This window comes from Doryrhamphus excisus, chromosome 6 (assembly GCF_030265055.1).
Source record: "Doryrhamphus excisus isolate RoL2022-K1 chromosome 6, RoL_Dexc_1.0, whole genome shotgun sequence".
Classification (NCBI taxonomy): domain Eukaryota; kingdom Metazoa; phylum Chordata; class Actinopteri; order Syngnathiformes; family Syngnathidae; genus Doryrhamphus; species Doryrhamphus excisus.
Genome location: NC_080471.1, coordinates 5,099,909 through 5,122,556, shown reverse-complemented (window position 1 = coordinate 5,122,556; position 22,648 = coordinate 5,099,909). Strand labels below are relative to the sequence as shown.

Sequence of the window (22,648 nt, the reverse complement as noted above, 5' to 3'; positions counted from 1 at the left end):
TTCTTCCTGGTGTTTTTCTTCTTCTGTTGTTTATTGGCGGTTGGCAAGCAGCTTTGGTGTGCATTAGCGCCATCTGTGGAACAGAATCTAAACCCTTCTATACGCCATTCACAAGTCCACTTTTATTAAAAAAGAAAATACATATCTATATAAAACATGTGCCGAGCTTAATTATAAAATATTAGCAAGATTGAACTTTTATCTTTTCCTGTTCCCGGGTGCGTTCTTTCAGCGAATGCTGAGATATGACGTAACACGCAGCTCCAGACGTTCTTCGATTTAAAAAAAAATGGAGGCGAGCAATCGGCACTGGACTGCTAAGGAAAGTTTGTTTTTGATTCAAACTAAATTTCAAGACTGGACGAAGGAAAAACTGGCAATACGGAGTTATTCCAACAAGTGAAAGAAAACTCAAAGGAAGTTGGTATCACGTGATGTTGTTGTTTACGTTTTACTGGGCATGCCCCATTGACTATTCTGGTTGATTATAGCAGCACATGTAGACACGCAATTGGAATATTCCTTTCCATGTATACCATTGCTTTCGGAAAGATTCCATTCGGAAAGAGAAAAACTCCTCATGTAAACGTGGCTACTGGTTCTTTTGTCTGTACATTATATGCCGTGCGATTGGCTAGCGACCAGTCCGGGGTGTGCCCCTGCCTCCCACCCAAAGTCAGCTGGGATAGCATACCCCAGACACCCTAGTCAATTTCACATTCAATTATCCTTTTTTACGTCACATTGCCCAGGCTTCGGGATCACTGCACTGACAAAAGACATCTGCCGCTAGCATAGCAAACTACTCGGCGAACTACCGAGCATCTCCAATTCAATCATTTGAAACTTAAAGTGTTTTCAAATTGAGTGTGTTATCCACCTGTTCCATGTGGAAGTGGTAATTTTTTGACTTCTTTGCATTTATTTGCATGTATTATTTAAATGCAAAAAAGTCAAAAAATTACCACTTCCACACAGAACAGGTGGATAACGTTGTGGACATGTCTAACTCCATGCAGCTATGTCATGTCTTGTCTCCTCAATGTTTTGTGTCATGCTGAGTGACCAGAATACTACATATAACCTGTCTGTCAATGTTTTCCAATATCACTGATCATTTATTGATTTTTGAATTTGAAAAAATAAGTGATATAACGAGGGTGTGATATGCAAACCGAGGTGTTGCGTATTACAGCAGCATCCAGGATAACATTGTATTTGTCATTTGTAGAAGAACTCATAATAATGCAGAAGCCAGGGAAATTGCAGTAAAGCAACAGAATTGGAAGTGATGAGACAGGCAAACGAGCAGTAGCGTGAATGCTTGTGTGAGTGCATGCCAGCAGGGATCAGGGGAGGGAGGGGGGGATCTCCCCCAAGTCCAGCAGGGTACGAACGGTCTAGTGTAAGTGTGCATCTAAAAAGCTAAAGTGGCCCTTGAGTGCTTTTGCAAGTGGAAAAGCATCTGTATAACAATTAGCTTAGTTTAGCCAATTAGGTGCTACAGAGTGGAAAAACGTGTGTGGAACGGGAGAAGTCGGTATTGTATGCAATGTGGATTTGGGTCTTTTCCACCTTCAGAAAGTTGTTTTCCCCTCAGTGTATTCTTATTTCAAGATAAGGAATTGTACTCTATTTGTCCTCTAGCTATGTAAAATTGTTTTTGTGCTCAGCATTTTTCTGCCAGTGCTTACGTGACCCCCTTCGCCCCCATCCTTCTCAGCCCCCTCTGGCCTCCGTGTCCTGAACATTACATACTTTGAGCAACATGGATTGTGACAGGTAGCCTCCCAGTTGGCACAGATGCAGATTTTACAATATCCCCATAATCAAAATGTCTTATCTGTTTTGATATTGGCTATATGAATGCAGGGATGTGAACATTTACAACAAATAAACCCAAGGCATAATTGTTCAAGAGATATGGGTACCTTATATTATGTACATGCTTCACGGTCATGGCTTTATTGGTTTCAGACACGATTAACATGTTACATTAAGGAACATCTCATGATTACTGTTGGGGGACTAGATGATGACATCATCCAATTTGCATGAATTTTCATGGTCGCTGCAGGAGGAGACTGAAAGTGAACCAAAAACATGAAAACAAAACAAAAATACATATGAACTGTTTTCTGTTAACCCTCAGATGCACGAGTGACTGGATCCTCCACTCTTCCATAAGTGGCTCAAAAATCACCCATACTAGAATCAATGCATTTTTTATGCCAAATTTGCCATTTTGGTTAGGAATAATCACTTGTATGATATTTAATATTATATTTAGGACCACACAAGAATGATTTCATGTTAGAAACATCTTCATTTTTTACCATCTTTGAAAAAGTAAATGACCCCATACAACAATAGAAAATGTGAGGGTCCATTGTGTGTTGCATAAAGGTAAGTTAAAAATGTCAATGGCATGATATCAAAAATATGATTTTTGAGGAATACCTGGAATAAGAAATGATAACAATTTTTCGTTACAAATATATTTCAAGAAAACAACCTGACCGGGTCATTTTTGACCCACTTATGGAAGGTTGGGGTAGTAACACAGAAACAAAAATTTCTTAAAATGTATAAAAGATAAGTTAAAAATGTGAACGGCATGATATCAAAAACATGTTTTTTTAGGAATACCTGGAATATGAAATGATAAAAAAATTTCTTTACGAAGATATTTCAAGAAAACAACCTGACCGGGTCATTTTTGACTCACTTATGGAAGGTTGGGGTAGTAACACAAAAACAAAAATGGCTTAAAATGTATAAAAGATAAGTTAAAAATGTGAACGGCATGATACCAAAAACATGTTTTTTGCGGAATACCTGGAATATGAAATGATACAAAATTTTCTTTACGAAGCTATTTCAAGAAAACAACCTGACCGGGTCATTTTTGACCCACTTATGCATCTAAAGGTTAACGTCACAAGCGATGACGGTGTGAGCGCTTTTAGATGAGGGGTTCCCATGATGTCGATCACAAGCTACCGATTGTCGATTGTTACGGTGGTTTGGGTCATCCACATAAACGTCACTTTGTAGATGCCGTATGACATCAGTCAGCTGACATTATGCTTCCCTCCTGATTCGCTGTTGCTCCCCCGCGGCAAAGATTAAATGGTAAACAGACGTCTCAAGCTACACACGGAGATGCAACTTCTGTTGTTCCGATTACAGATGAACTCAGCAGTAAGATGCCTATTTCTATAACAAAAGGTATCCGTTCACTTGTAGAGGCTAGAGATATAGAAAAACTGTATTTTTTATGGCTTTGCTTTGTGTCCTTAACACCAGGTCTTCATTAGTTCAGGATGAATTGAAAATGTCCCCAATGCCGAAACTTTTAAAATATGTTGATTGTTGATTTGAGCTGCATTGTGTTTTGCATCATCATATTGGTAATGTTTGATAGCAAATGCTAACTGAACGCAATACATGAACTGTGTGTCTCACAAATGCTACGTAGCTATTTTGACATATTACCGGTACTCAGGTTGTCTACACTACTAATGAGCAATAATGTGAAATTGTTTTTATTGCCACTTTATTTATGAACGGTTGCTATATAGTGTTCCCTTGCTACATCGCAGTCCGTGGAGTCACTGTTAACCTGATTTTTGGAAGTGCAGTTTTCTGCATCATTATGGTGTATTATAGCGATCTATCGGTGAACTACTGTAACTAAATGCCTGTGCTGCTTGCTCACCGTCAATAAACAATAGAATAAGAAGATGCAGCAGCTAACCACTTAAATGCATCTTTGCTTCGAGGAGGAAGAGGATGGCAGAAGCGATATGTTTGAACAAGGATACAAAAATGCTACAACTAACTAATGCTACAACCGGGACGAAGGGCAGCAGAGGATTGAATGCCCGTGGTCACTTAAAATTTTTTGTCCAAACTAATAAATTGATCATTAAAATTCCAATGAAATTTGAACTTTGAGGGTTAAAAATGTGAGAAAATGGTAATGCTTGTCTGATAAAAGTATATGAAGTGTATTGTATAAAGTGTATTAGAGCTTTAAAACGTCTATAATAACCGTAAACAAGGTTGGCTAAATCGCAGATTCTACTTATTCCGGGCTATTTTGAGAACCGATCCCCTGCAAGGGGACACTATATGTGTAAAACATAAACAAATACTCATATTAATGAAAATAGTCATAAACATAATGTACTAGTTTAGATTTCTAGTAGTATAATTGATCTTTGCTTTAGATCATACATGTCAAATCCAAAAGTGTCCAACAAGACACTTGTTAGATTTGTCACTTGTTTTGAAAAAGACAATCTAAATGGGTCTAAATACCCACAAAGTTGGCAGCACGGATCCCTCCTGCTGCGTCTTATTATTTTCTGGCAGCCCATGAGCATATGAGGCGTCTACAGCGTTGTCACGAGAAGCTGCTTTCACACACGGTCAAATTATAACGTGTTTATGAACGAGGGTAGTGCCAAATCTATTTGTGGCGGTCCAAATACTTCGGTGGTGGGCCGCTACGGATAAATGTATGGGAAAAACTTTCTAATTAGGAGAGAAAATAACAGAGAGAATGTGTAGCAGTAGATCGGTAGCTTATGTAGTGATAAAAATACACTAACATGATGATATATATATATATAATGATATATAAAGAAATAAATTAATGCTAATGGTTTTATTTCATTTGAACATGCATCAGATTACAATTGAATGCATCCCATAATCAGTTCACAGTTCCACATGTCCAAAAGGAGTAGGAAGAAGCAAAGCTTATTAAATCCTACCCCTCCATCTGGTACTTTTACAATCACTAACTCTTACATTTGTTCACTTCCTGCTTTCCATAGTACTGTTTAAGGTTGTTTTTTTTACAATTAGTTAATGATTACGGGCTTAAAAAATGTATTAATAAAGTAAGTATCATGAAACACTACAGCATAATGTATAAATAAATGCATGATAAATTGTATATTATGCAATGGGTCATGAATTAATTATACATAAATACAATATATTGTTTGCTATTGTTGCAATTGCTTCTCACTTTGATTTAATCAATAAAAATACAAAATAATAATAACAAAAAAAAAAATTAGACTATATTAGGAAAGCAGGAAGTGAACAAATATAACAGTTACTGATTGTAAAAGTACCAGATGGAGGGGTAGGATTTAATAAGCTTTGCTTCTTCCTACTCCTTTTGGACATGTGGAACTGGGAACTGATTATGGGATGCATTCAATTGTAATCTGATGCATGTTCAAATGAAATTATATCATGACCATTACCATTTCCTGCACCCTGCAAAGGTTTTGGCTCTTATTGCGTACATGTACAATACAAAGTATGCAAGTCTATATGTAATCATATGTATGATGCAGGAGAATAAACATGTTGGGAATATGCTTGAGAAGAACAGCCAGCCCTCTTTTCTTTACCCTTGTGTGGGCGATAAGGCACTCTGTCACGGTGACGATGCAGGCAAAGGGAGCGGTACTTTGAAGAACAGGTATACAAGAGCCGCCTCTTAAGTCTTCAGATGGATTCTTGTGAAGTTGGTATGATTAATCCGACACCGCAGAGTTCCTTGAGTTCTCGCAGTCCGCGCTGTGGAGACTGAAGATGAATGGGCCTACTGGGAGCCGTGATGGGGTGCTATTTCACTCCATCACTAGAGGGGCCGCTTGACTCTCCGACAAGCCTCTTCTAACAGAGTGGGGGGGGGGGCTCCTCTCATCACAGCATGACATGGGTGTCCTGCCTCGTCCATTCATCAAGATGAGTAATGTGCTCAAATACATGCAGAAATGCTTAACAGTTACAATGCAGAACATCACGTTTACACTGAGTCACTTCAACAAGAGTAGGAAGAAGCTGATCTTATTTAATCCTATTTAATACCTTTTTTTATAGGGAGAGATGAACGTGTGAAAGTGTATGTGGTAGTAGTTTTGCCTTCTTCCTGTACTGTTTTATTTAAATGTCTTGTATTCGTATCTTGTTTGCGGTCCTCCTCAACTGGATACAAAAATGGAATTGGTTGAAAAAGGGTTGACGAAACCAGACACAATTTTTCCCACAGGAAATAATGTAAATCCAATGCACCCAATTTTAATACAAATAAATTTTTTTATTGAGAATAGCTGTCAAAAACAATGTAAAATAATAAACATTGCAGCTTCAAGAGGGCTGGTGTTCGGACCATAATGTGAATGGATGGAACTCATTGTCGATGCCGACTTCCTGTACATCCTGGCGGGATCAAATTCTATAGTGTTTCTAAACTTTTGGACCACATTTCAGGGCTCTACATTAAAAACAAAAATGACTTGCCCATGGGGAATCCTTAAGGTGAGAACTACTTGCCCCAACTTGCCCCATGTAAAATGAAAAGACTGCCATAATGATATCATCTCATTTTTGTGGCATCACATGAGAATCTCAAATAAAGATGAAATGATGATCATTTCTTGTGGTTGTTTTCCTACATAGATCATGACGTTGCATGGAAATCTGGATTGTCAAGAGACTGTCAAGGCACTTTGCTTTGATAAATAAAAGTACATTCCTGATTGAATAAACATTGTTCTTATTAAATAGTAAATTACATGAGTCATAAATGAGTTGTTGAAGAATTAGACCATGTTGGCAGGGACGCCATGATAGATGTTTTCCTAGTCAAACGATCGTTTATTGGTTGATTGCGAACAAGAACGGGTGTGGGTAAAACGCGGACTGTGGACCACGGTCTAAATAAACGATTCTGATTGGTCCATTTCAAGATTTGCAAGGATTGGTTTGCAAATTACCACCGGAATTACGCAGTCCGTGTTTTACCAACATCCAACAAGAACCGCATAAAAAAAAAAAAAAACTCTTGGCAGTATGGCATGCCAAAGTGCACTTGCCCGACGGGAATATCACTGATTGGATTTACTTGCCCCAATTTTGTTTTAACTTGCCCCGGGTCATCGGTACATCGTTATTGTCGAGCCCTGTATTTCTGGCACTTGCAACTTTATTTGGCCCCATGGCTGTTTACTTTGCGACTGCACTCAGTAAAAATGCACAAACAGTGAGTCACCAACACATTTGGTTGGGCACTCGATTTCATCACAAACGAGTTTAATCCTGTACGGAAACAAATTCAATTTTGACTAATTGTGAGGAAAACCAAATCATACAAAAGGTGAGGCGTATAAAAATCCAACTTTGATTATGGAAAAAGTGCGTTATGTACAAAATCCCGCTTCTTGGAGACACACTCTGCTAATGCTAATGCGGCAAACATTAGCATTTCAACTACAGACACACAAAACAGTTTGTTCCCAGTAGGGCTTACTAAAAGAACTTTTAAATTGTCTAAATTCCAGCTTCAAGGGTAGATGTTGTGCTGCACGGTTTTGCGGGACCTTCTGAGACGTATTTAAAATGGTGAAAAATAGTCTAAAGCGGGACCTTTGCGGCTGGTATAAAGCAGTGTGCGCTTGCTTCGTGCATGTTAATTCATTTTTTCAGTACCAGTCGTGGGCCTGCTGCCGGCAGAGTGGGACGAGGTCTGAGGATCACTGCGACCTTCTTAGTGGCCTGAGAACTGTGTTGGCATGCTATGACTGATGCAGATTATCATAGCCAGAGAAAGCCAATTACCGCAGTCATCATGTCACCCTTTGGGGCCCTCTTGGTGGAATGAAATGCATTACAGTATTCTTGTGCCAGACAGTTTTGTATTTTCCCTTCACTGACCCCCACTCAGCTTGGAGTGCTAATAGCACCGTCAGTGGGGGCCTCGGAGCCCTCCTGACTCGGATGAGCTTCTGCTCCACATAGCAAGGGAGGTCGTGCCTTTTGGAGGAGCCGATGAATTATATTCTCTTTTGTCTTCTCACAAGGCAAAGCCCTTTTTATTGTGACAGTCGGGCGTCTTCGCCGTGACTCTCGGGATGTATACACTGTGTTGCAGAGTCGGGCGCCTATCTCGGTGGCGTCTTCTATGAGCTGAGCAAACAGCGACTCATCAGACATTTGTTGTCTTTTTTAGAAGCAAGCCAAAGAAGCTGGAATCCAACAAGAGGGCGGTGTGTCTGCCATGTACAAAGACTACAGAGCCAGCAGAGTCGCAGGTAAGAGGCAACCGTGTGGGGGATGTTTGCGCTGCGGCTTAGCTTTGAGTGAAAACTGCGCTCCTTTCATGAGTGACGGGGCCGCCATGTTGACATAGTCAACAGTCAACAGTCTGGAGTCATCTGATTGGAGCTTTGCTGATCCAAGCTGCTGGGCAGTCATCACCCTGCACTGCTTGGATATCTACTGTATTTTGATAAATGTATACTATACGGTATATTGTTGCTTATTGCAATGCGACACCTGTGTCTTCACTTTTGAACTACTGTCATGTATTTGTACTTCAAAATATGTTTGTGATGTCAAAGATATACCGAAATATGTCAAATTCAATGTTTCTCAAGCGCTATTCCTCAACAGCGTGGGGCGGAGGTACGTATTTAGTAAAAAAAAAAGTCTGGGTTGAAAATGAATCACTTATAAGCCCAACATTGGGTTAGTTCATTTTAACCCAGTAGATGAGTTGAAATATTCAACCCAAATGCTGGGTCAAAATAATGTTAATGGTTTAATTTCATTTGAACATGCATCAGATTACAATTGAATGCATCACATAATCAGTTCACAGTTCCACATGTCCAAAAGGAGTAGGTAGAAGCAAAGCTTATTAAATCCTACCCCTCCATCTGGTACAATCAGTAACCGTTACATTTGTTCACTTCCTGCTTTCCGCACTACAGTTTAAGGTTTTTTTTACATTTTTTTAATTTTTTGCCTTTTTAACGTAGTCCTAGCATATAAGTGTTTCAAATGTAGTTCTTCCCTGAGATCATATTTCTCCTCTCTTGTAGAGAAGTATTGGATGACATTTTTAGCTAATTGGTTATTTTTAGCCTTATGCATTATTTTAGCTGTTTGAAGATGAACTATATCAGCAAGTTGAAGTATTTGTGATTTTAGAAATAAGGAGTTAGTATGTTCTCTGTAGGCGGCATTATGAATTATCCTTACTGGCCTTTTTTGCAGTACATTTAGCGAGTGAAGATTGATTTTATAGTTTTATAGTTATAGAACGGTATTCCTGTGATTTTGTCATATAAAGGCATGTCAGAGCACTGAGGGTGTAAGTGCATAAAAACACATATCCAGTTCATCCACATGGAGAGGTGCCCTAGCCTACGGCCACAGGAAGCACTGCCACAAAGACCCCATCCTGGCACTTGTGTTTGAGTTAATGCTCCTGTTAATAGTTTGTGCATGTTGATGTGTTCCCCAGTGAGGCTCGGCCTCTTCTGTTGCCAGATTTCTATTCTGTTCAAACAAACATAGCCATGTGAGCTCGACCTGCGTCGCTAGGGATACCTTATGTTGACTTTTGCAAGGTTTGCAAAGAAGAATATATAACCTGGTGTTAATCCATCCAGGAGCAATTTCAGCTTCCCCTCAGGTCCGGCCAGGTACATGATCTACTCAGCATAAATAGGTAGCCAAGTTTCCAAAAACTTTGATGCAACACCGCCACGTGGGACAGGAAAGTCCTGTGTAATGCTTAAAATGAGAAAAAAACATTTTTCAAAAGAATGAAACATGCACCAGACATGATCTCCTCTATTGTACAGTTGCATCATCACCCACATGCCAAAAACATGCTAGGTTAATTGGCCACTCCAAATTATAGGTGTGAATGTGAGTGTGAATGGTTGTTTGTCTATATATGCCCTGTGATTGGCTGGCCACCAGTCCAGGGTGTACCCCGCCTTTCACCTGAAGACAGTTGGGATAGGCTCCAGCATAATAGTGACCCTTGTGAGGATAAGCAGCATAGAAGATGGATGGAAATGGACATAACGTGAATGAACGTTGTCATCATGAGGAGAAGGAACGTTCGTGTGGGGTGTGGGGTGTGGTGGGGGTACTTCCCCGGCAAACAGCCCCCTAAACAGAATGAAATGAAATGGCGAGGAATACCGGCAGAAGTTGGTTAGTTGGTTAGTTTAGCATGCTCGTGCGGATGTGGGCGAGAGTGGGGCTCATGCGAATGAATGTTCTCATGAATTCTTAGAACACCCGAAATACAATTCAACGCAAAGAACCAGAATATATTAACATTTTAAAGCACATGCAAAGGTGTATAATTCAGCTTGATGCTGACCGCTCATAATAATTCTAATTTAACGACTGCCATCATGTGTAAGTAATAAGCCATAAGCCAAATACATAAGGGGGTTACCCACAGCACGAATAAGAGAGGCATGCGTTTGTTGGCACACATGCGTGTTAATTAGGGAACGACCGATATGGTTTTCTTCGGGCCGATACCGATTTTTTTCCATCACTTTGCCGATGGCTGATTTCGCTTGGGCTGATATTTATGGCCGATACTGTTTTTTTCTCCCTCAATTTACTTGCAAAAAATGATAATGATAACAAATATTCCAGGTCTCAAGTTTAAACAAATATTTTTCCCTTTAAAAGGGATAAATATTCAACCATGTGCAAAGCATTTTTGTCGTAGTTTAAGTTCTATCTGGCATGGATGTGCTCCTCCGCAGTGAGACGCTCGGTGCAGTGAATGCTCGGAGAGAGCGCACCCACGCGCGTATCAGCCGATACCGATTCAAGTAAAGGATTCAAATATCGTCCCGATATATCGGTCGATCCTTAGTGTTAATAGAGGTGTAAATTGGGAGCCTCCACTGTAAGAGAGGAAAGAGCAGTGCCATCTCACAGTGGTTGCTTTGAATGATCATTGTCGCCTTTGAGCATGGGTTCTCTCTACTCGACATGAATTGTGCTTCAAGAAGAAACAAAAACGGCTCCAACACTGCAGGACAGTTTAAAAAATGAGGAGCAAGGCTATAAAAGCTGGCCTTTTATTTTTTTGTTGGTGGCTGTGAGATGGCTGCGTCCTCTGCCATTACTCTTACGCAGCACAATATGCTGGTGATAATGAGCGCTCAGCCTGATACACTTGGCCTTTTCTCCTCCTCCTCCTCCTCCTTCTCCTCCCTGCTTGTCTGCTCCGCTCGCGCTTTCTTCTCGCATTTTTTTTTTTTTTAATACCATACACTTTCCTCTCTGTTTGCCTTCGGTGGGTCAGCTTTAATTATCTGCCTGTCACTTTTCTTTCCTCCTCTGGTGAACGCACAGCATTTTTGTATTCATCTCAGGTCTGTCTACGAGATAAGTGGAGATGGTGAGCTTTCTCTTCTTACCAATTACAGCTTCATTTGTATGCCGACTTGGGATGGAAGATTTTCTCTATGAATGTTCTGAACTCCTGTTTCTCGGCCAGTCGTATTGGGCGGAATGATGTTGTCAGGTGGGGTTTTGTCACTTCCTTGTGGTAAACAACGGAAATACAAATCCATCTGGTACTTTTACAATCAGTAACTGTTACATTTGTTCACTTCCTGCTTTCCATAATACAGTTTAAGGTTTTTTTTTGTTTTTGTTTGTTTTTTGTTGAATTTTTTACATTTTGTAATTTTTTGTCCCGTACCGATGTACGAGGTGATATCGGTGGATATTCACATTCTGTTCTCGGAATCAGAAGTGAAAAAAATGTGGATCAGATATATGCAACTTTTTTCTGATTTCTGGGTTTTTACTACTTTTTTAACTTACATACTTTAAATATATTTTACTTAACTTATTCATCTGCAGATTAATAAATTAAGTAAAACATACTTCAAAAGTAAAATTCCAATGACATTGGAATTGGTTATTCCTATGGACAGTACATAATTTCCTATGGAGAAATAATCAACATCCTCTGCACGCGACTTCAATGGCCATATTCTCGCCTTCCAGCCCTGCTCTCAACAGCTGATGACCAGATGGTCGTATTTGGTTATCAAGCAAAAACTAATAGATTGCTTGGACAGTATGGTGCCAAATGACAGCACGGTGCTTGCTAGTCTTTCCCCTTTGTTTGTATGGCAGCTTTGAATACAGCTTAATAATGCTGCAATATCCCGTGACAACGCTAGCTGTCGACCGTCTAAGGGGCAGCGATGCAACATCGCAAGGGTTAACAGTTGTTTAGCACTCAAGGTGTTTGAGAGCCATTTTCATCAATATTCATGCTCAGGGAGAAGAAGACCTCCTCTAAACAGGGCTGGCCTCCTTTTGGATTTCGCCTAATCCATGTTTTCCAGAACAGATGCTGCCGCCACCATAGTTGGAAAGTTTCCTTCTCTCTCCGTCTCACGTCGTAAAATAAGTATGGCAAACACGGTGCCGCAGTTGAAAACACATTAACTACTAGTTATGTTTTACGATGCCTTGTTAGTGTCGCACGACTCGTTAAATTTCACCTCAGATCGAGTAGTTGGCCGCTATGCCGGACACGACAAAGCTCTTTTAATCAGATGTGACTTAAGCTGGGGAGTCACCTCAACCTTTCCCTGTTTATCATCCGTCAGCATGCAGGGAGGGAAGGGGGGGGGGGGGCGCTATAAGGAAGAGGTCAAATGTAGAACACGCAGGAACCCAAAAGACACTCCTTGATGCATGGGTGCTTTTCTTCATGGAGCCAGTGACATTTTTAACTTGAGTATTCATTCATCTTAAAATGGACAATAACACGGCAGTTGGTTTTAGACGACCGCTGTCCTAAATATCATCATTGTTTCGCAAGAACGATGATATTGACACAGCGCCGTGTCTTCCATACTTAAGTCAAGTCTAACCGGTGTGATTTGGCAGATGACTCCTTCTTAAAAGGCAAGTAGGATAAATCCTCTGGTGAAAAAAGGAAATGAATAAAGTACATGATCGTTGCCCTCTTAAAATTTAAGCATGGTAGTCAAAGATGAGGCCGTGCTTCCATGTAATATGCAGTAATTCATTCTGAATTATTCATTCAAATGAGAGCTTTTGCCTGTTAAAGCAACAAACGTATTAAGCGTCCAATGAGACCAAAGTGGGTCAAATGGATGTATGATTCTGTTTTCATGTGGGAACTACAGTGTAACCTTAATTCCTGATGTCGTCTGTAGCCCAACACTGCCTGCATCCTCCCAAAGCTCTACTAAGGCGGTACTCATGGCCAAATTTTGCACACACTTGCAAGTACAGTGGGTTGGGACCGGGGCCTGACGGATGATCACATCGCCAGTCAAGTGTTCGCCCCCCCCCCCCCCCCCCCCCCCCCCCCCAAATGCCGCACCAATCTAAAGTTGCACTTCAGTGAGACGTTTTTTGTGGCATGATCGGTAGACGGTAGATCGGTAGATCGGTAGACGGGATCGGTCTATACCGCTTAACCTCATAACCTCACCGCTTAACTATGACTACAAAACTAAGACAAAATAATATAAAAATAACAACCTTATTAAACATCTTTAATTCATAAACAATTGAGGTAGTGTGTATTTAATAGAATAAATTTTTAGTGTGAATGGTTGTTTGTCTATATGTGCCCTGTGATTGGCTGGCCACCAGTCCAGGGTGTACCCCACCTCTCACCCGAAGACAGCTGGGATAGGCTCCAGCACCCCCGCAGCCCTCGTGATGATAAGCGGTAGAAAATGAATGAATGAATGTATTTGATAGATACTTAATTAATTCTCATTTCTAACAGCTCTGCAAAAATGTCATAATGAACTTAATCACATGAATCAAAAGGGAAGACATTTATACAAGATATGAACATCTGAAGTGCATATTTTTTATACAATAGCGGGTTGTAGAACGCAGTTCATAAAACAAGACAAGTCGGCAATATTTTAAGTAGCAACATTCATATTGTCTTTCATACAAGTGTAAAAAAGTGAACATTATTGCTATAATAAAACAGCACAAAATACTAAACCAATAAAGTAACCCATTTTTAATGCATCTTGGGTTTTAACGTCTTAGCAGTCCATAAAAGTGTAAAAATTAGCTAACCGCAATATAGTAAAACTACTCTGATGATGCGTGCCTGTGATATGAGAGGACTTCATTTGGAGACGGAACACAACTGACTCTTCTGGAATTACAATTGTCTGTCTATTGTCAGGCGGCACGGCGGTCTAGTGGTTAGCACGCAGACCTCACAGGGTTCAATTCCACCCTCTGCCATCTCTGTGTAGAGTTTGCATGTTCTCCCCGTGCATGCGTGGGTTTTCTCCGGGTACTCCGGTTTCCTCCCACATTCCAAAAATGTGAGTGTGAATGGTTGTTTGTCTATATGTGCCCTGTGATTGGCTGGCCACCAGTCCAGGGTGTACCCCACCTCTCGCCCAAAGACAGCTGAAATTGGCTCCAGCACCCCCGCAACCCTCGTGAGGAAAAAGCGGTCTATTGTCACTTTAGCCATGTTGTACTGAGCAGCCAGGATAGAATTAGACACTTGGGTGTAGGATTGAATAAGCTCTGCTTCTTCCTACTCCTTTTCAGAGTAGAACCATGCAAGTGTAAAGTGTGATGTACCTTAATGTATCACAAAGCTCTGAAGCATCTTTTGTTTTTGTGTATTCCCCCTTTTTAAAAAAAAAAAAATGCTGACATCAGTGTATCAACCCTGCTTTCAAGCCAGGTGCTATATTTGACATATGATAAAAGAAGGGGGGGGGGGGGGGGGGTAGCGGATGGTGGTACCACCACCAGACACACAGATGAACCATAAAAGCAAGCTTTCATCTGCGGAGGCACACAGAGTCAAATTAGTGTTGTATTGGACTGTTTTTGCTACACTTAACAGGCCAGAAAGAGAGTGAGAGAGAGAGTGACAGTGAGAGAGTGAGAGAGAGAGAGATGGCGTTGTTAAAACAAAATCCAGACATTGGTTCCCGGGGGCCACTGGAATTGAATGAGTGCATGCACTGGCTGTTACTCATTACTGCTGGCTGACAGGGGTAATTGAATTTTCCTGCTGCAAAACATAGCCTTTTATTTATGACAAGCCTTTTCTGATTAAAACACACACGCCACCAGCTGTCGGCTTTGCATTTTTTGTCTTAGACATATCTTTAAAGCAGATAATAAATCACTCCAGCCTGATGAAGCTTCGTTAACGCTCTTCGTTAACTTGAAGCGTGTGTTTCTCGTTTCCCCTCAGTTAATCTCTTCAACGGCAGGCAGATAATACACCCTCGTCCAGCCAAAAAAAAAAAAACATCATCCTTTGAGGCTGCGGTCCAAATGTGTCAGACGGGGTCCCCCACGTTGTGTCGCGATGCGTCTGAAGTGTTTCCAAGGCATTCTGTCGGTAACATAGCATGGAATAACAGTTTAAGCCCAGAAACACTGGCTTTGATTCCGTGGCTGTTGGTGTGTGTACAGTATATTTAGAAGAGTGTGGGCTTCCTGTGAAATCTTTTCAAGAATGCACACCGGATGGATTCAATAGGTTGTCTCAGCGGCATGACGAAGGGGGTTAGCTTTGCCGTTCAGCAAGTGGTTTGACCCCCTCTTTCCCTTTGACTTTGCATAAGACTATGCCTGAACCTGGTGATTTATGAATGGCAGGAAGGGAGAAGGAATTCTTTTCTTTTTACTGGAGGGGTATCACTACACACTACACTGGACGATGCGGAGGGCCTACTGGTTTCCCACAAAGTATACATTCAGTAAAATAATAAAATAAATAAAATATATGTCTATATAAAATATAAATCAAATAGACCAGGGTTCAATTCCACCCTCTGCCATCTCTGTGTGGAGTTTGCATGTTCTCCCCGTGCACGCGTGGGTTTTCTCCGGGTACTCCGGTTTCCTCCCACATTCCAAAAACATGCTAGGTTAATTGGCCACTCCAAATTGTCCATAGGTATGAATGTGAGTGTGAATGGTTGTTTGTCTATATGTGCCCTGTGATTGGCTGGCCACCAGTCCAGGGTGTACCCCGCCTCTCGCCCCAAGACAGCTGGGATAGTCTCCAGCACCCCCGCGACCCTCGTGGGGAAAAAGCGGTAGAAGATGAATGAATGAATATAAATAAAATTAAATTTAAAAAAATCAAAAAAATTGTTACAATTATAATGATGAAAATTAATTAATATTAATGATGATTATAATAATTGTGATAATAATAACAATAATAATGGTAATAATGATAAAGATTATAACAATAGTGATAATTATGATAATAACAATAATAATATTACAATGATAATAATAACAGGGGAAAACAAGACTGTGGCATGAACATGATTATATCTTGCAAAAAGGGGTAGGCATTTATAAGCTTTTGCTTCAGCCTACTCCTTTTGGGCTTGTGATCAGATAGTTGAATACAAATGTAAATAATGGAAAGTTATATTTTGATTGATGTAAGAAATACACTGTAATGTTTCATATATTTGCCCCACCCAAAAAAAAAAAAAAAAAAGTAAGGAACAAGAAGTGAAAATACAGTATTTTCTGCAACTCACACATGTATCCACACATGTGGCCACACCATCAACTTTAATAGTTCCGGGGTGAACTACTGTATGTGCTAACCCCTGAGCAGTACATGGTCTACATAAAAAAAAAGGCAACGGAAGCAAAATAGTGAGTTTAGTTGAAATTTATTCTAGAATCTTCTCCCACAAATACATCAAAGTCCTCATTTTCTGTATCTGAATTGAACACCTGGGGAAGTTTGCCATCAAACATGCCGGGTTCCCTCTCATCATTGTCAGAGTCAATCTCGTTGCCAGGTGGTAATGCTAATGGTAATGGTTTTATTTCATTTGAACATGCATCAGATTACAATTAAGTGCATCACATAATCGGTTCCCGGTTCCACATGTCCAAAAGGAGTAGGAAGAAGCAAAGCTTATTGAATCCTACCCCTCCATCTGGTACTTTTACAATCAGTAACTGTTACATTTGTTCACTTCCTGCTTTCCATAATACAGTTTAAGGTTTTTTTTTAAGTTTAAGATGGTTGTTCAGCAATTATGTCAGCTTTCGCCAAAATTCGGATAACAGTTAAGCGGATAACTTAGCCGAAGTATCCACAATCCATTCACAGATACTGACGTAATTCGCCTCCTGGAATGATGGCTAGCTCTTCATTCATTTTTTCACAGTAGCGGCGAAATTTGGGGCAGCGTTGTACGTACTGTAAGCATTACCTCATATTGTCGGATTGTTTTATCACTGCCAGCGTACGTATGATGAAATCAAGTGGAGCGCTTACCACAACAGCACAACATTTTTACAGATTTTGGTACTGACATAAGGACACATGAGGCGCATTGTTGATTTTTGAGAAAATTAAAGACCTATAATTGCGCCATATAGTGGCGAAAATACAGTAAACACCGGTCCACTCCATAAATGAACACGGTGCAGCCCAGCCTTTAGAAGTGGAGGTCATGGCTAGTAGCATTAGCGCCAAGGGAAAGCCAGAACTTGCAAAATCCTCTTCCATCCTTAAAGGGGACTTATTATGCTCATTTTTCCAACCGATTGTATTGAGTTGTGGTCCCCTATAGAGCAGCGACACACAATAACCAGCATCTAAAAGTTTTTAGATTTTGCAGAATGAGCACCTATTCTAGCTGTATTTCCTTTCATTTTGGCTTCCTGTCAAACAAAGCTAAAAGTATCACCCCAAACGAAAGCTTCTGTAATATTGGACTTTTTCTGCAAGATCAAATGTGAGTTTCATGGAGAAATCATTGACATGGACTGTGATGCATTCGCAGGCAGTGTAACCCTCGTTTCATTTGGCTTCTTGCTCTGCAATGGCCTTCTGAGGGAATTGCAGTTTTTACGCTACAACGGTCAGTAGTAGTGATTAAAGTAGCTGAGGTTAAAAGTTAAATCAGGCCTCTTCTTATTTTATATTTCCATGTCAAAACTGGTCAACTACTTATTTTCAATGCATGAGGCTACTTTTTTTTTTGTCTGCATTGCAATTTTCCAAACCCATTTTCCTTTCTGTTAACTGGCGATCTCTCGCAAATTTTGTTTGTCAAGCACATTTCCTGATTTGTCTCAGTCAGTGAAACAGCATTTTTGTGCAGTTTTCCGTTGTGGAAATTGCAGCAGTAAAAACACACACATAGTTTAGAAAAGACCTGACTGGATGAATTTGTATTTTATTGTTTGTCTGTGTGTGTGTGTGTGTGTGTGTGTGTGTGTGTGTGTGTGAGTGCGGCTGTTTGTGTTTGCAGGCACTGCCGTTGGATTTTAACTCCTAACTTGGATTTTAGGTATTTTCATTGATCAGGTGACCATGTCTATGCTGAAATCAGCCCTTAAGGTAGATAATCAGTTCAATAAATAAATGATTCAAGCTGACAGCAGCGCACAATGTCATTTAGTCACACATCTTGTGTCTATAAAAGTGCTTGAACAACACTTTTTTTTCTTTTTTGTGTTCACACCAAACTTGTTGAGACCCCAAAGAATTTGGTACGGCTGAATCAAGTGTTTCAACCAAGTGACTAACTAATCAACAAAGTCTACTCTCTATGCATCACACAGCAACTTAACACACTACAGGTAAACAATACACATACACAGGGCAACTATTGCTACCAGTGGATGCCTCAGTTTTGCAACTTTTTGCAACACACCCACAACACACACACACAATCACACACAGTAGGGAGACATGGCATGGCAATGACGATCAAGGAAACGCCACCTTTGGGGCCGTCCACACTGGGAGGAGCTGCAGGCCGTGCCATCGGGGGACCAGCACCCGGACCCCCACATTAAAGGGAGGAACCCCCAGCCGGCCGGGTCGAAGGGACCCAAGGATGGCACCCCCTCAGCAGACCCGACACAGCCCCCAGTGTGGAGGACCCCCCTGAGGAAACACTGGAGTTAAAAGCTAAAGTCTAAAAGCATAAAAAAGGACTAAAAAGATGAAAACACAAGAAAAGTTTAAAAAATATTAGTTAAAAGCCTGATTAAAAAGGTGTGTCTTTAATCTTTTTTTAAAAATAAAAAATACTACTACAACTACTTCAATGATGGCGCCACATTGCAGTGCATTTGTCAGAAAAAAAAAAAATAAGACCAGCAACACAGTCTGGGTGTGTGTTTTGACACATGATCGCTCTTTGGGTGCAGTGGTTTAGGACTAGGACGGTTAAGAGTTGGCATGCAGGAAGACGTTCAGTCCTGTGGAAAACATTTTTTTTTCTTGGACAAACAAAGCAGAGGTGTTGTTTTGTAGCAACAATATGTCTGATGGGCCACATCGTGGCCAAGTAGTTAGTTAGCGCACCAGACTTGACTCTTTAAGGTAACGTCTCTGTGTGGAGTGTGCATGTTCTACCCGTGCGTGTGTGGGTTTTCTTCATCGACTCCATCCTCCACCCACATTCCAAAAACATGCATTCAGCTAATAATCTGCTAATTTGGCTCCCAAGTTGGCCAAAGGTGTCAATGTGTGGGTCTACTTGCACCAAGCCAGCCGTACACGGCTTGGGCCCACGTAGCACCTAAAGCATGGTATGTTTGGCTCGCGTGAGCGCACGGTTCCCTTCTTTTGGCACGTTTGGAAGAGTCTAGCGCCCGGCACGATTCCATGCCCACGCTCATTGTAATGCAACCGCTCCATTTTTAATGATAACAAACACAATTTGTAAAATAGATTAAATACAAAGACTCAGCAATCCAAAAGTGAAACCCACAGGACACCCGCTCGCCCATGGCCACATTTGTGTGCGTAGGAAATTAATTGCATCGGAAACCTTGCCATGACATGAATGTATTGTATTGTGTATTATGTGAGCCGAGGCCTGGCTGGTTAGCTAGCGCGAAGGCCTCACAGCTAGGTGACCCGGGTTCAATTCCGTCTCTGTGTGGAGTTTGCATGTTCTCCCCGTGCATGTGTGGGATTTCTCCGGGTACTCCGGTTTCCTCCCACATTCCAAAAACATGCTAGGTTAATTAGCCACTCCAAATTGTCCATAGGTATGAATGTGAGTGTGAATGGTTGTTTGTCTATATGTGCCCTGTGATTGGCTGGCCACCAGTCCAGGGTGTACCCCGCCTCTCGCCTGAAGATAGCTGGGATAGGCTCCAGTACCCCCGCTAACCTCGTGAGAATAAGTGGTAGAAAATGAATGAATGAATGAGCCGAGGCCAGCGTAGCCCATGAGACGGAGTTGTACTCGCACCCACGGCCAGCACAGTATTAATGTAGGGTGTACCCTACCTCTCGCCCTAAAAAGTCTGCCTCACTTAATAAGAAATGGAATTCGTAGAATCAGTGTCGAGTACAAATCCATGTAGTATTAACAACAAACACCAAGATAGTATTTAATAGACTTAACTAGTGTTTAATAGACTTAAGAATCAGAATCTGAATGCTCTTATTATCATTTACATATAGTACAATGAAATTGCAGCAGCTCCATTTTCAGTGCAAGACAGTATGACAGTACAAAATATAGAAATTAGAAGAATAAATAAAGAATAAATCGAAGAACTAGTTTTTAATAACTACTCAATGCATGATTTAACCTTATTAATGTGAAATAACACATAGGAGACATGCAGTCAGTGCATGTTTAACATTGAACTGCATGCTGCTGATCCCCCTATTGGCAGGTTTTGGTATTACACCTACTTCAAACAAAGCGTGTCAAAAGTTTTTTTTTGTGTGTTGTCGAATGTTGATTTTTGTTGTTTTTTCCCCGACGGTTTATAGGATACATCCATGGAAGACGTATTTTATTGAAAGGGATTGTTCTTTTTGTTTATTATTATTATTATTTTATTTTTTTTTATTACGCCACCCTCTTCTTTCGTGGCTCCTTCATTGGCCGGCATCTTCCACGCAAACCACATCCTCTCTCTCTCTCTCTCTCTCACACACACACATCCGATCCAGTTGAAGAAGAAGAACGGGAGGAGGAGGAGGAGGAGAGTTTAGTCTGGCTTTGTATCGCGGTGAAGACCCTCCGTCCCTGCGTCTGTCCTCCACTTCTCTCGCTCTCTTTCTCCGCGGATGTTGACACCCGTGGACGGACGCGAACCCGCGCACGTCGTCGTGTTGAGAGAAGGAGGAGGGAGGGGGGGTTTCATACTCATAATAATAATAATAAATAAATAGTATATATATCGTCGGTGCGGCTGCTGTCATCATTGCAGTCCAGCGAGCGGAAAGTAGGGGTGACAAGAACCGCGTCTCCATCCCGGGATTTATTGGGTCCAAGTGGGGAGGCTGCAGCACTGGAAGGAGGGGGAAGGAACAACCTCACGTCGGAGCTCGCTTTGGACAATGTTTCTGTTGCAGTACACAGGTAGATTTTCACAACTTTAGTTGTTTTTTTTTTTAAATGGTCTGCTTAGACACGAGTAGCTGACAATGTCTGTTTTGCTGCAGGACTTGTGTAGACCTTGTGATCGCTCATGTGGTTCAAGTTCTAAGACAGATCCCCACGCTTTTGCATACATGTGTGGATATGTTGTGCTCTTACGGGCGTGGACCCAGCAGCTGCCCCGGCTTCATGGCTGCTGTGGGATGATGATCAGTCATTTCCAACACGTTTGATTTTCTGTGCAGTAATATCATTTCAGATTTTTTTTTTCTTCAATATAGCAAATTTTAGATGCGCTTTCCTGCATGGTGACACAGTGTTATTACACGTTGTCCCACCCATAAGGTCTGCTTAGTGCTCAAATCCCTGACTCATTTATGCACAACTAGCCACGATTGGTAGGACCAAGTTAGCAATTGTTTAATGTTAATCAACATTAGACGTCCCACAGTCTTGTTGTCCTACCAATGGTAGTGGTCATGTTTTCTGCAGGTTTTGCAATACAAGTGATTGAATTAAAAGCTTAAATTTGACTTCATTATTATTAGTCTCGTGTTCAGTGTTGATCTACATCAGACGCTCCACAGTCTTGTTTCCTGATCTCTTGCTGGTTGTTTTATTTTAAGAAATACTTGAATTTAACAGTTTGACATAATACTTAGTGCTTTGCCCTGCTGAATGTTAATCAGCATCCGACGTCCCACAGCCTTTTCATCCCATAAGAGAGTTCATGTGTTCAGTGTTGATCTACATCAGACGCTCCACAGTCTTGCTGTCCTACTAAAGGTGGTCATGTTTTTTGCAGGTTTTGCATTAGAAGTGATTGAATTAAAAGCTTAAATTTGACTTAATTATTAGTACAATCTCATGTGTTCAGTGTTGATCTACATCAGACGCTCCACAGTCTTGTTGTCCTACAAAAGGTGGTCATGTTTTCTGCAGGTTTTGCAGTACAAGTGATTGAATTAAAAGCTTAAATTTGACTTAATTATTATTAGTCTCGTGTTCAGTGTTGATCTACATCAGACGCTCCACAGTCTTGTTGTTCTACAAAAGGTGGTCATGTTTTCTGCAGGTTTTGCAGTACAAGTGATTGAATTAAAAGCTTAAATTTGACTTAATTTAGGAGTACAGTCTCATGTGTTCAGTGTTGATCTACATCAGACGCTCCACAGTCTTGTTGTCCTACTAAAGGTGGTCATGTTTTCTGCAGGTTTTGCATTAGAAGTGATTGAATTAAAAGCTTAAATTTGACTTAATTATTAGTACAATCTCATGTGTTCAGTGTTGGTCTACATCAGACGCTCCACAGTCTTGTTTCCTGATCTCTTGCTGGTTGTTTTATTTTAAGAAATACTTGAATTTAACAGATTGTT

At 40.8% G+C, this 22,648-nt stretch overlaps 1 protein-coding gene across 3 annotated transcripts in view; it reads left to right on the top strand.

Annotated features, from left to right (window-relative positions):
• The window catches only part of enox2 (ecto-NOX disulfide-thiol exchanger 2), a 197,808-nt gene that overhangs the window by 28,637 nt on the left and 146,523 nt on the right, over positions 1 to 22,648 (top strand). The window contains exon 2 of one of the 3 annotated variants that reach the window (XM_058076578.1): positions 8,042 to 8,123. The exons of 1 other annotated variant lie outside the window; for it this stretch is intronic. In XM_058076578.1, the coding sequence (XP_057932561.1) occupies positions 8,090 to 8,123 (34 nt within the window). In that variant the 5' untranslated portion in view covers positions 8,042 to 8,089. Of the gene's footprint in view, positions 1 to 8,041; positions 8,124 to 20,648; positions 21,255 to 22,648 lie in introns of those variants that run through there. One more of the 3 variants, XM_058076579.1, reaches the window with a different exon arrangement.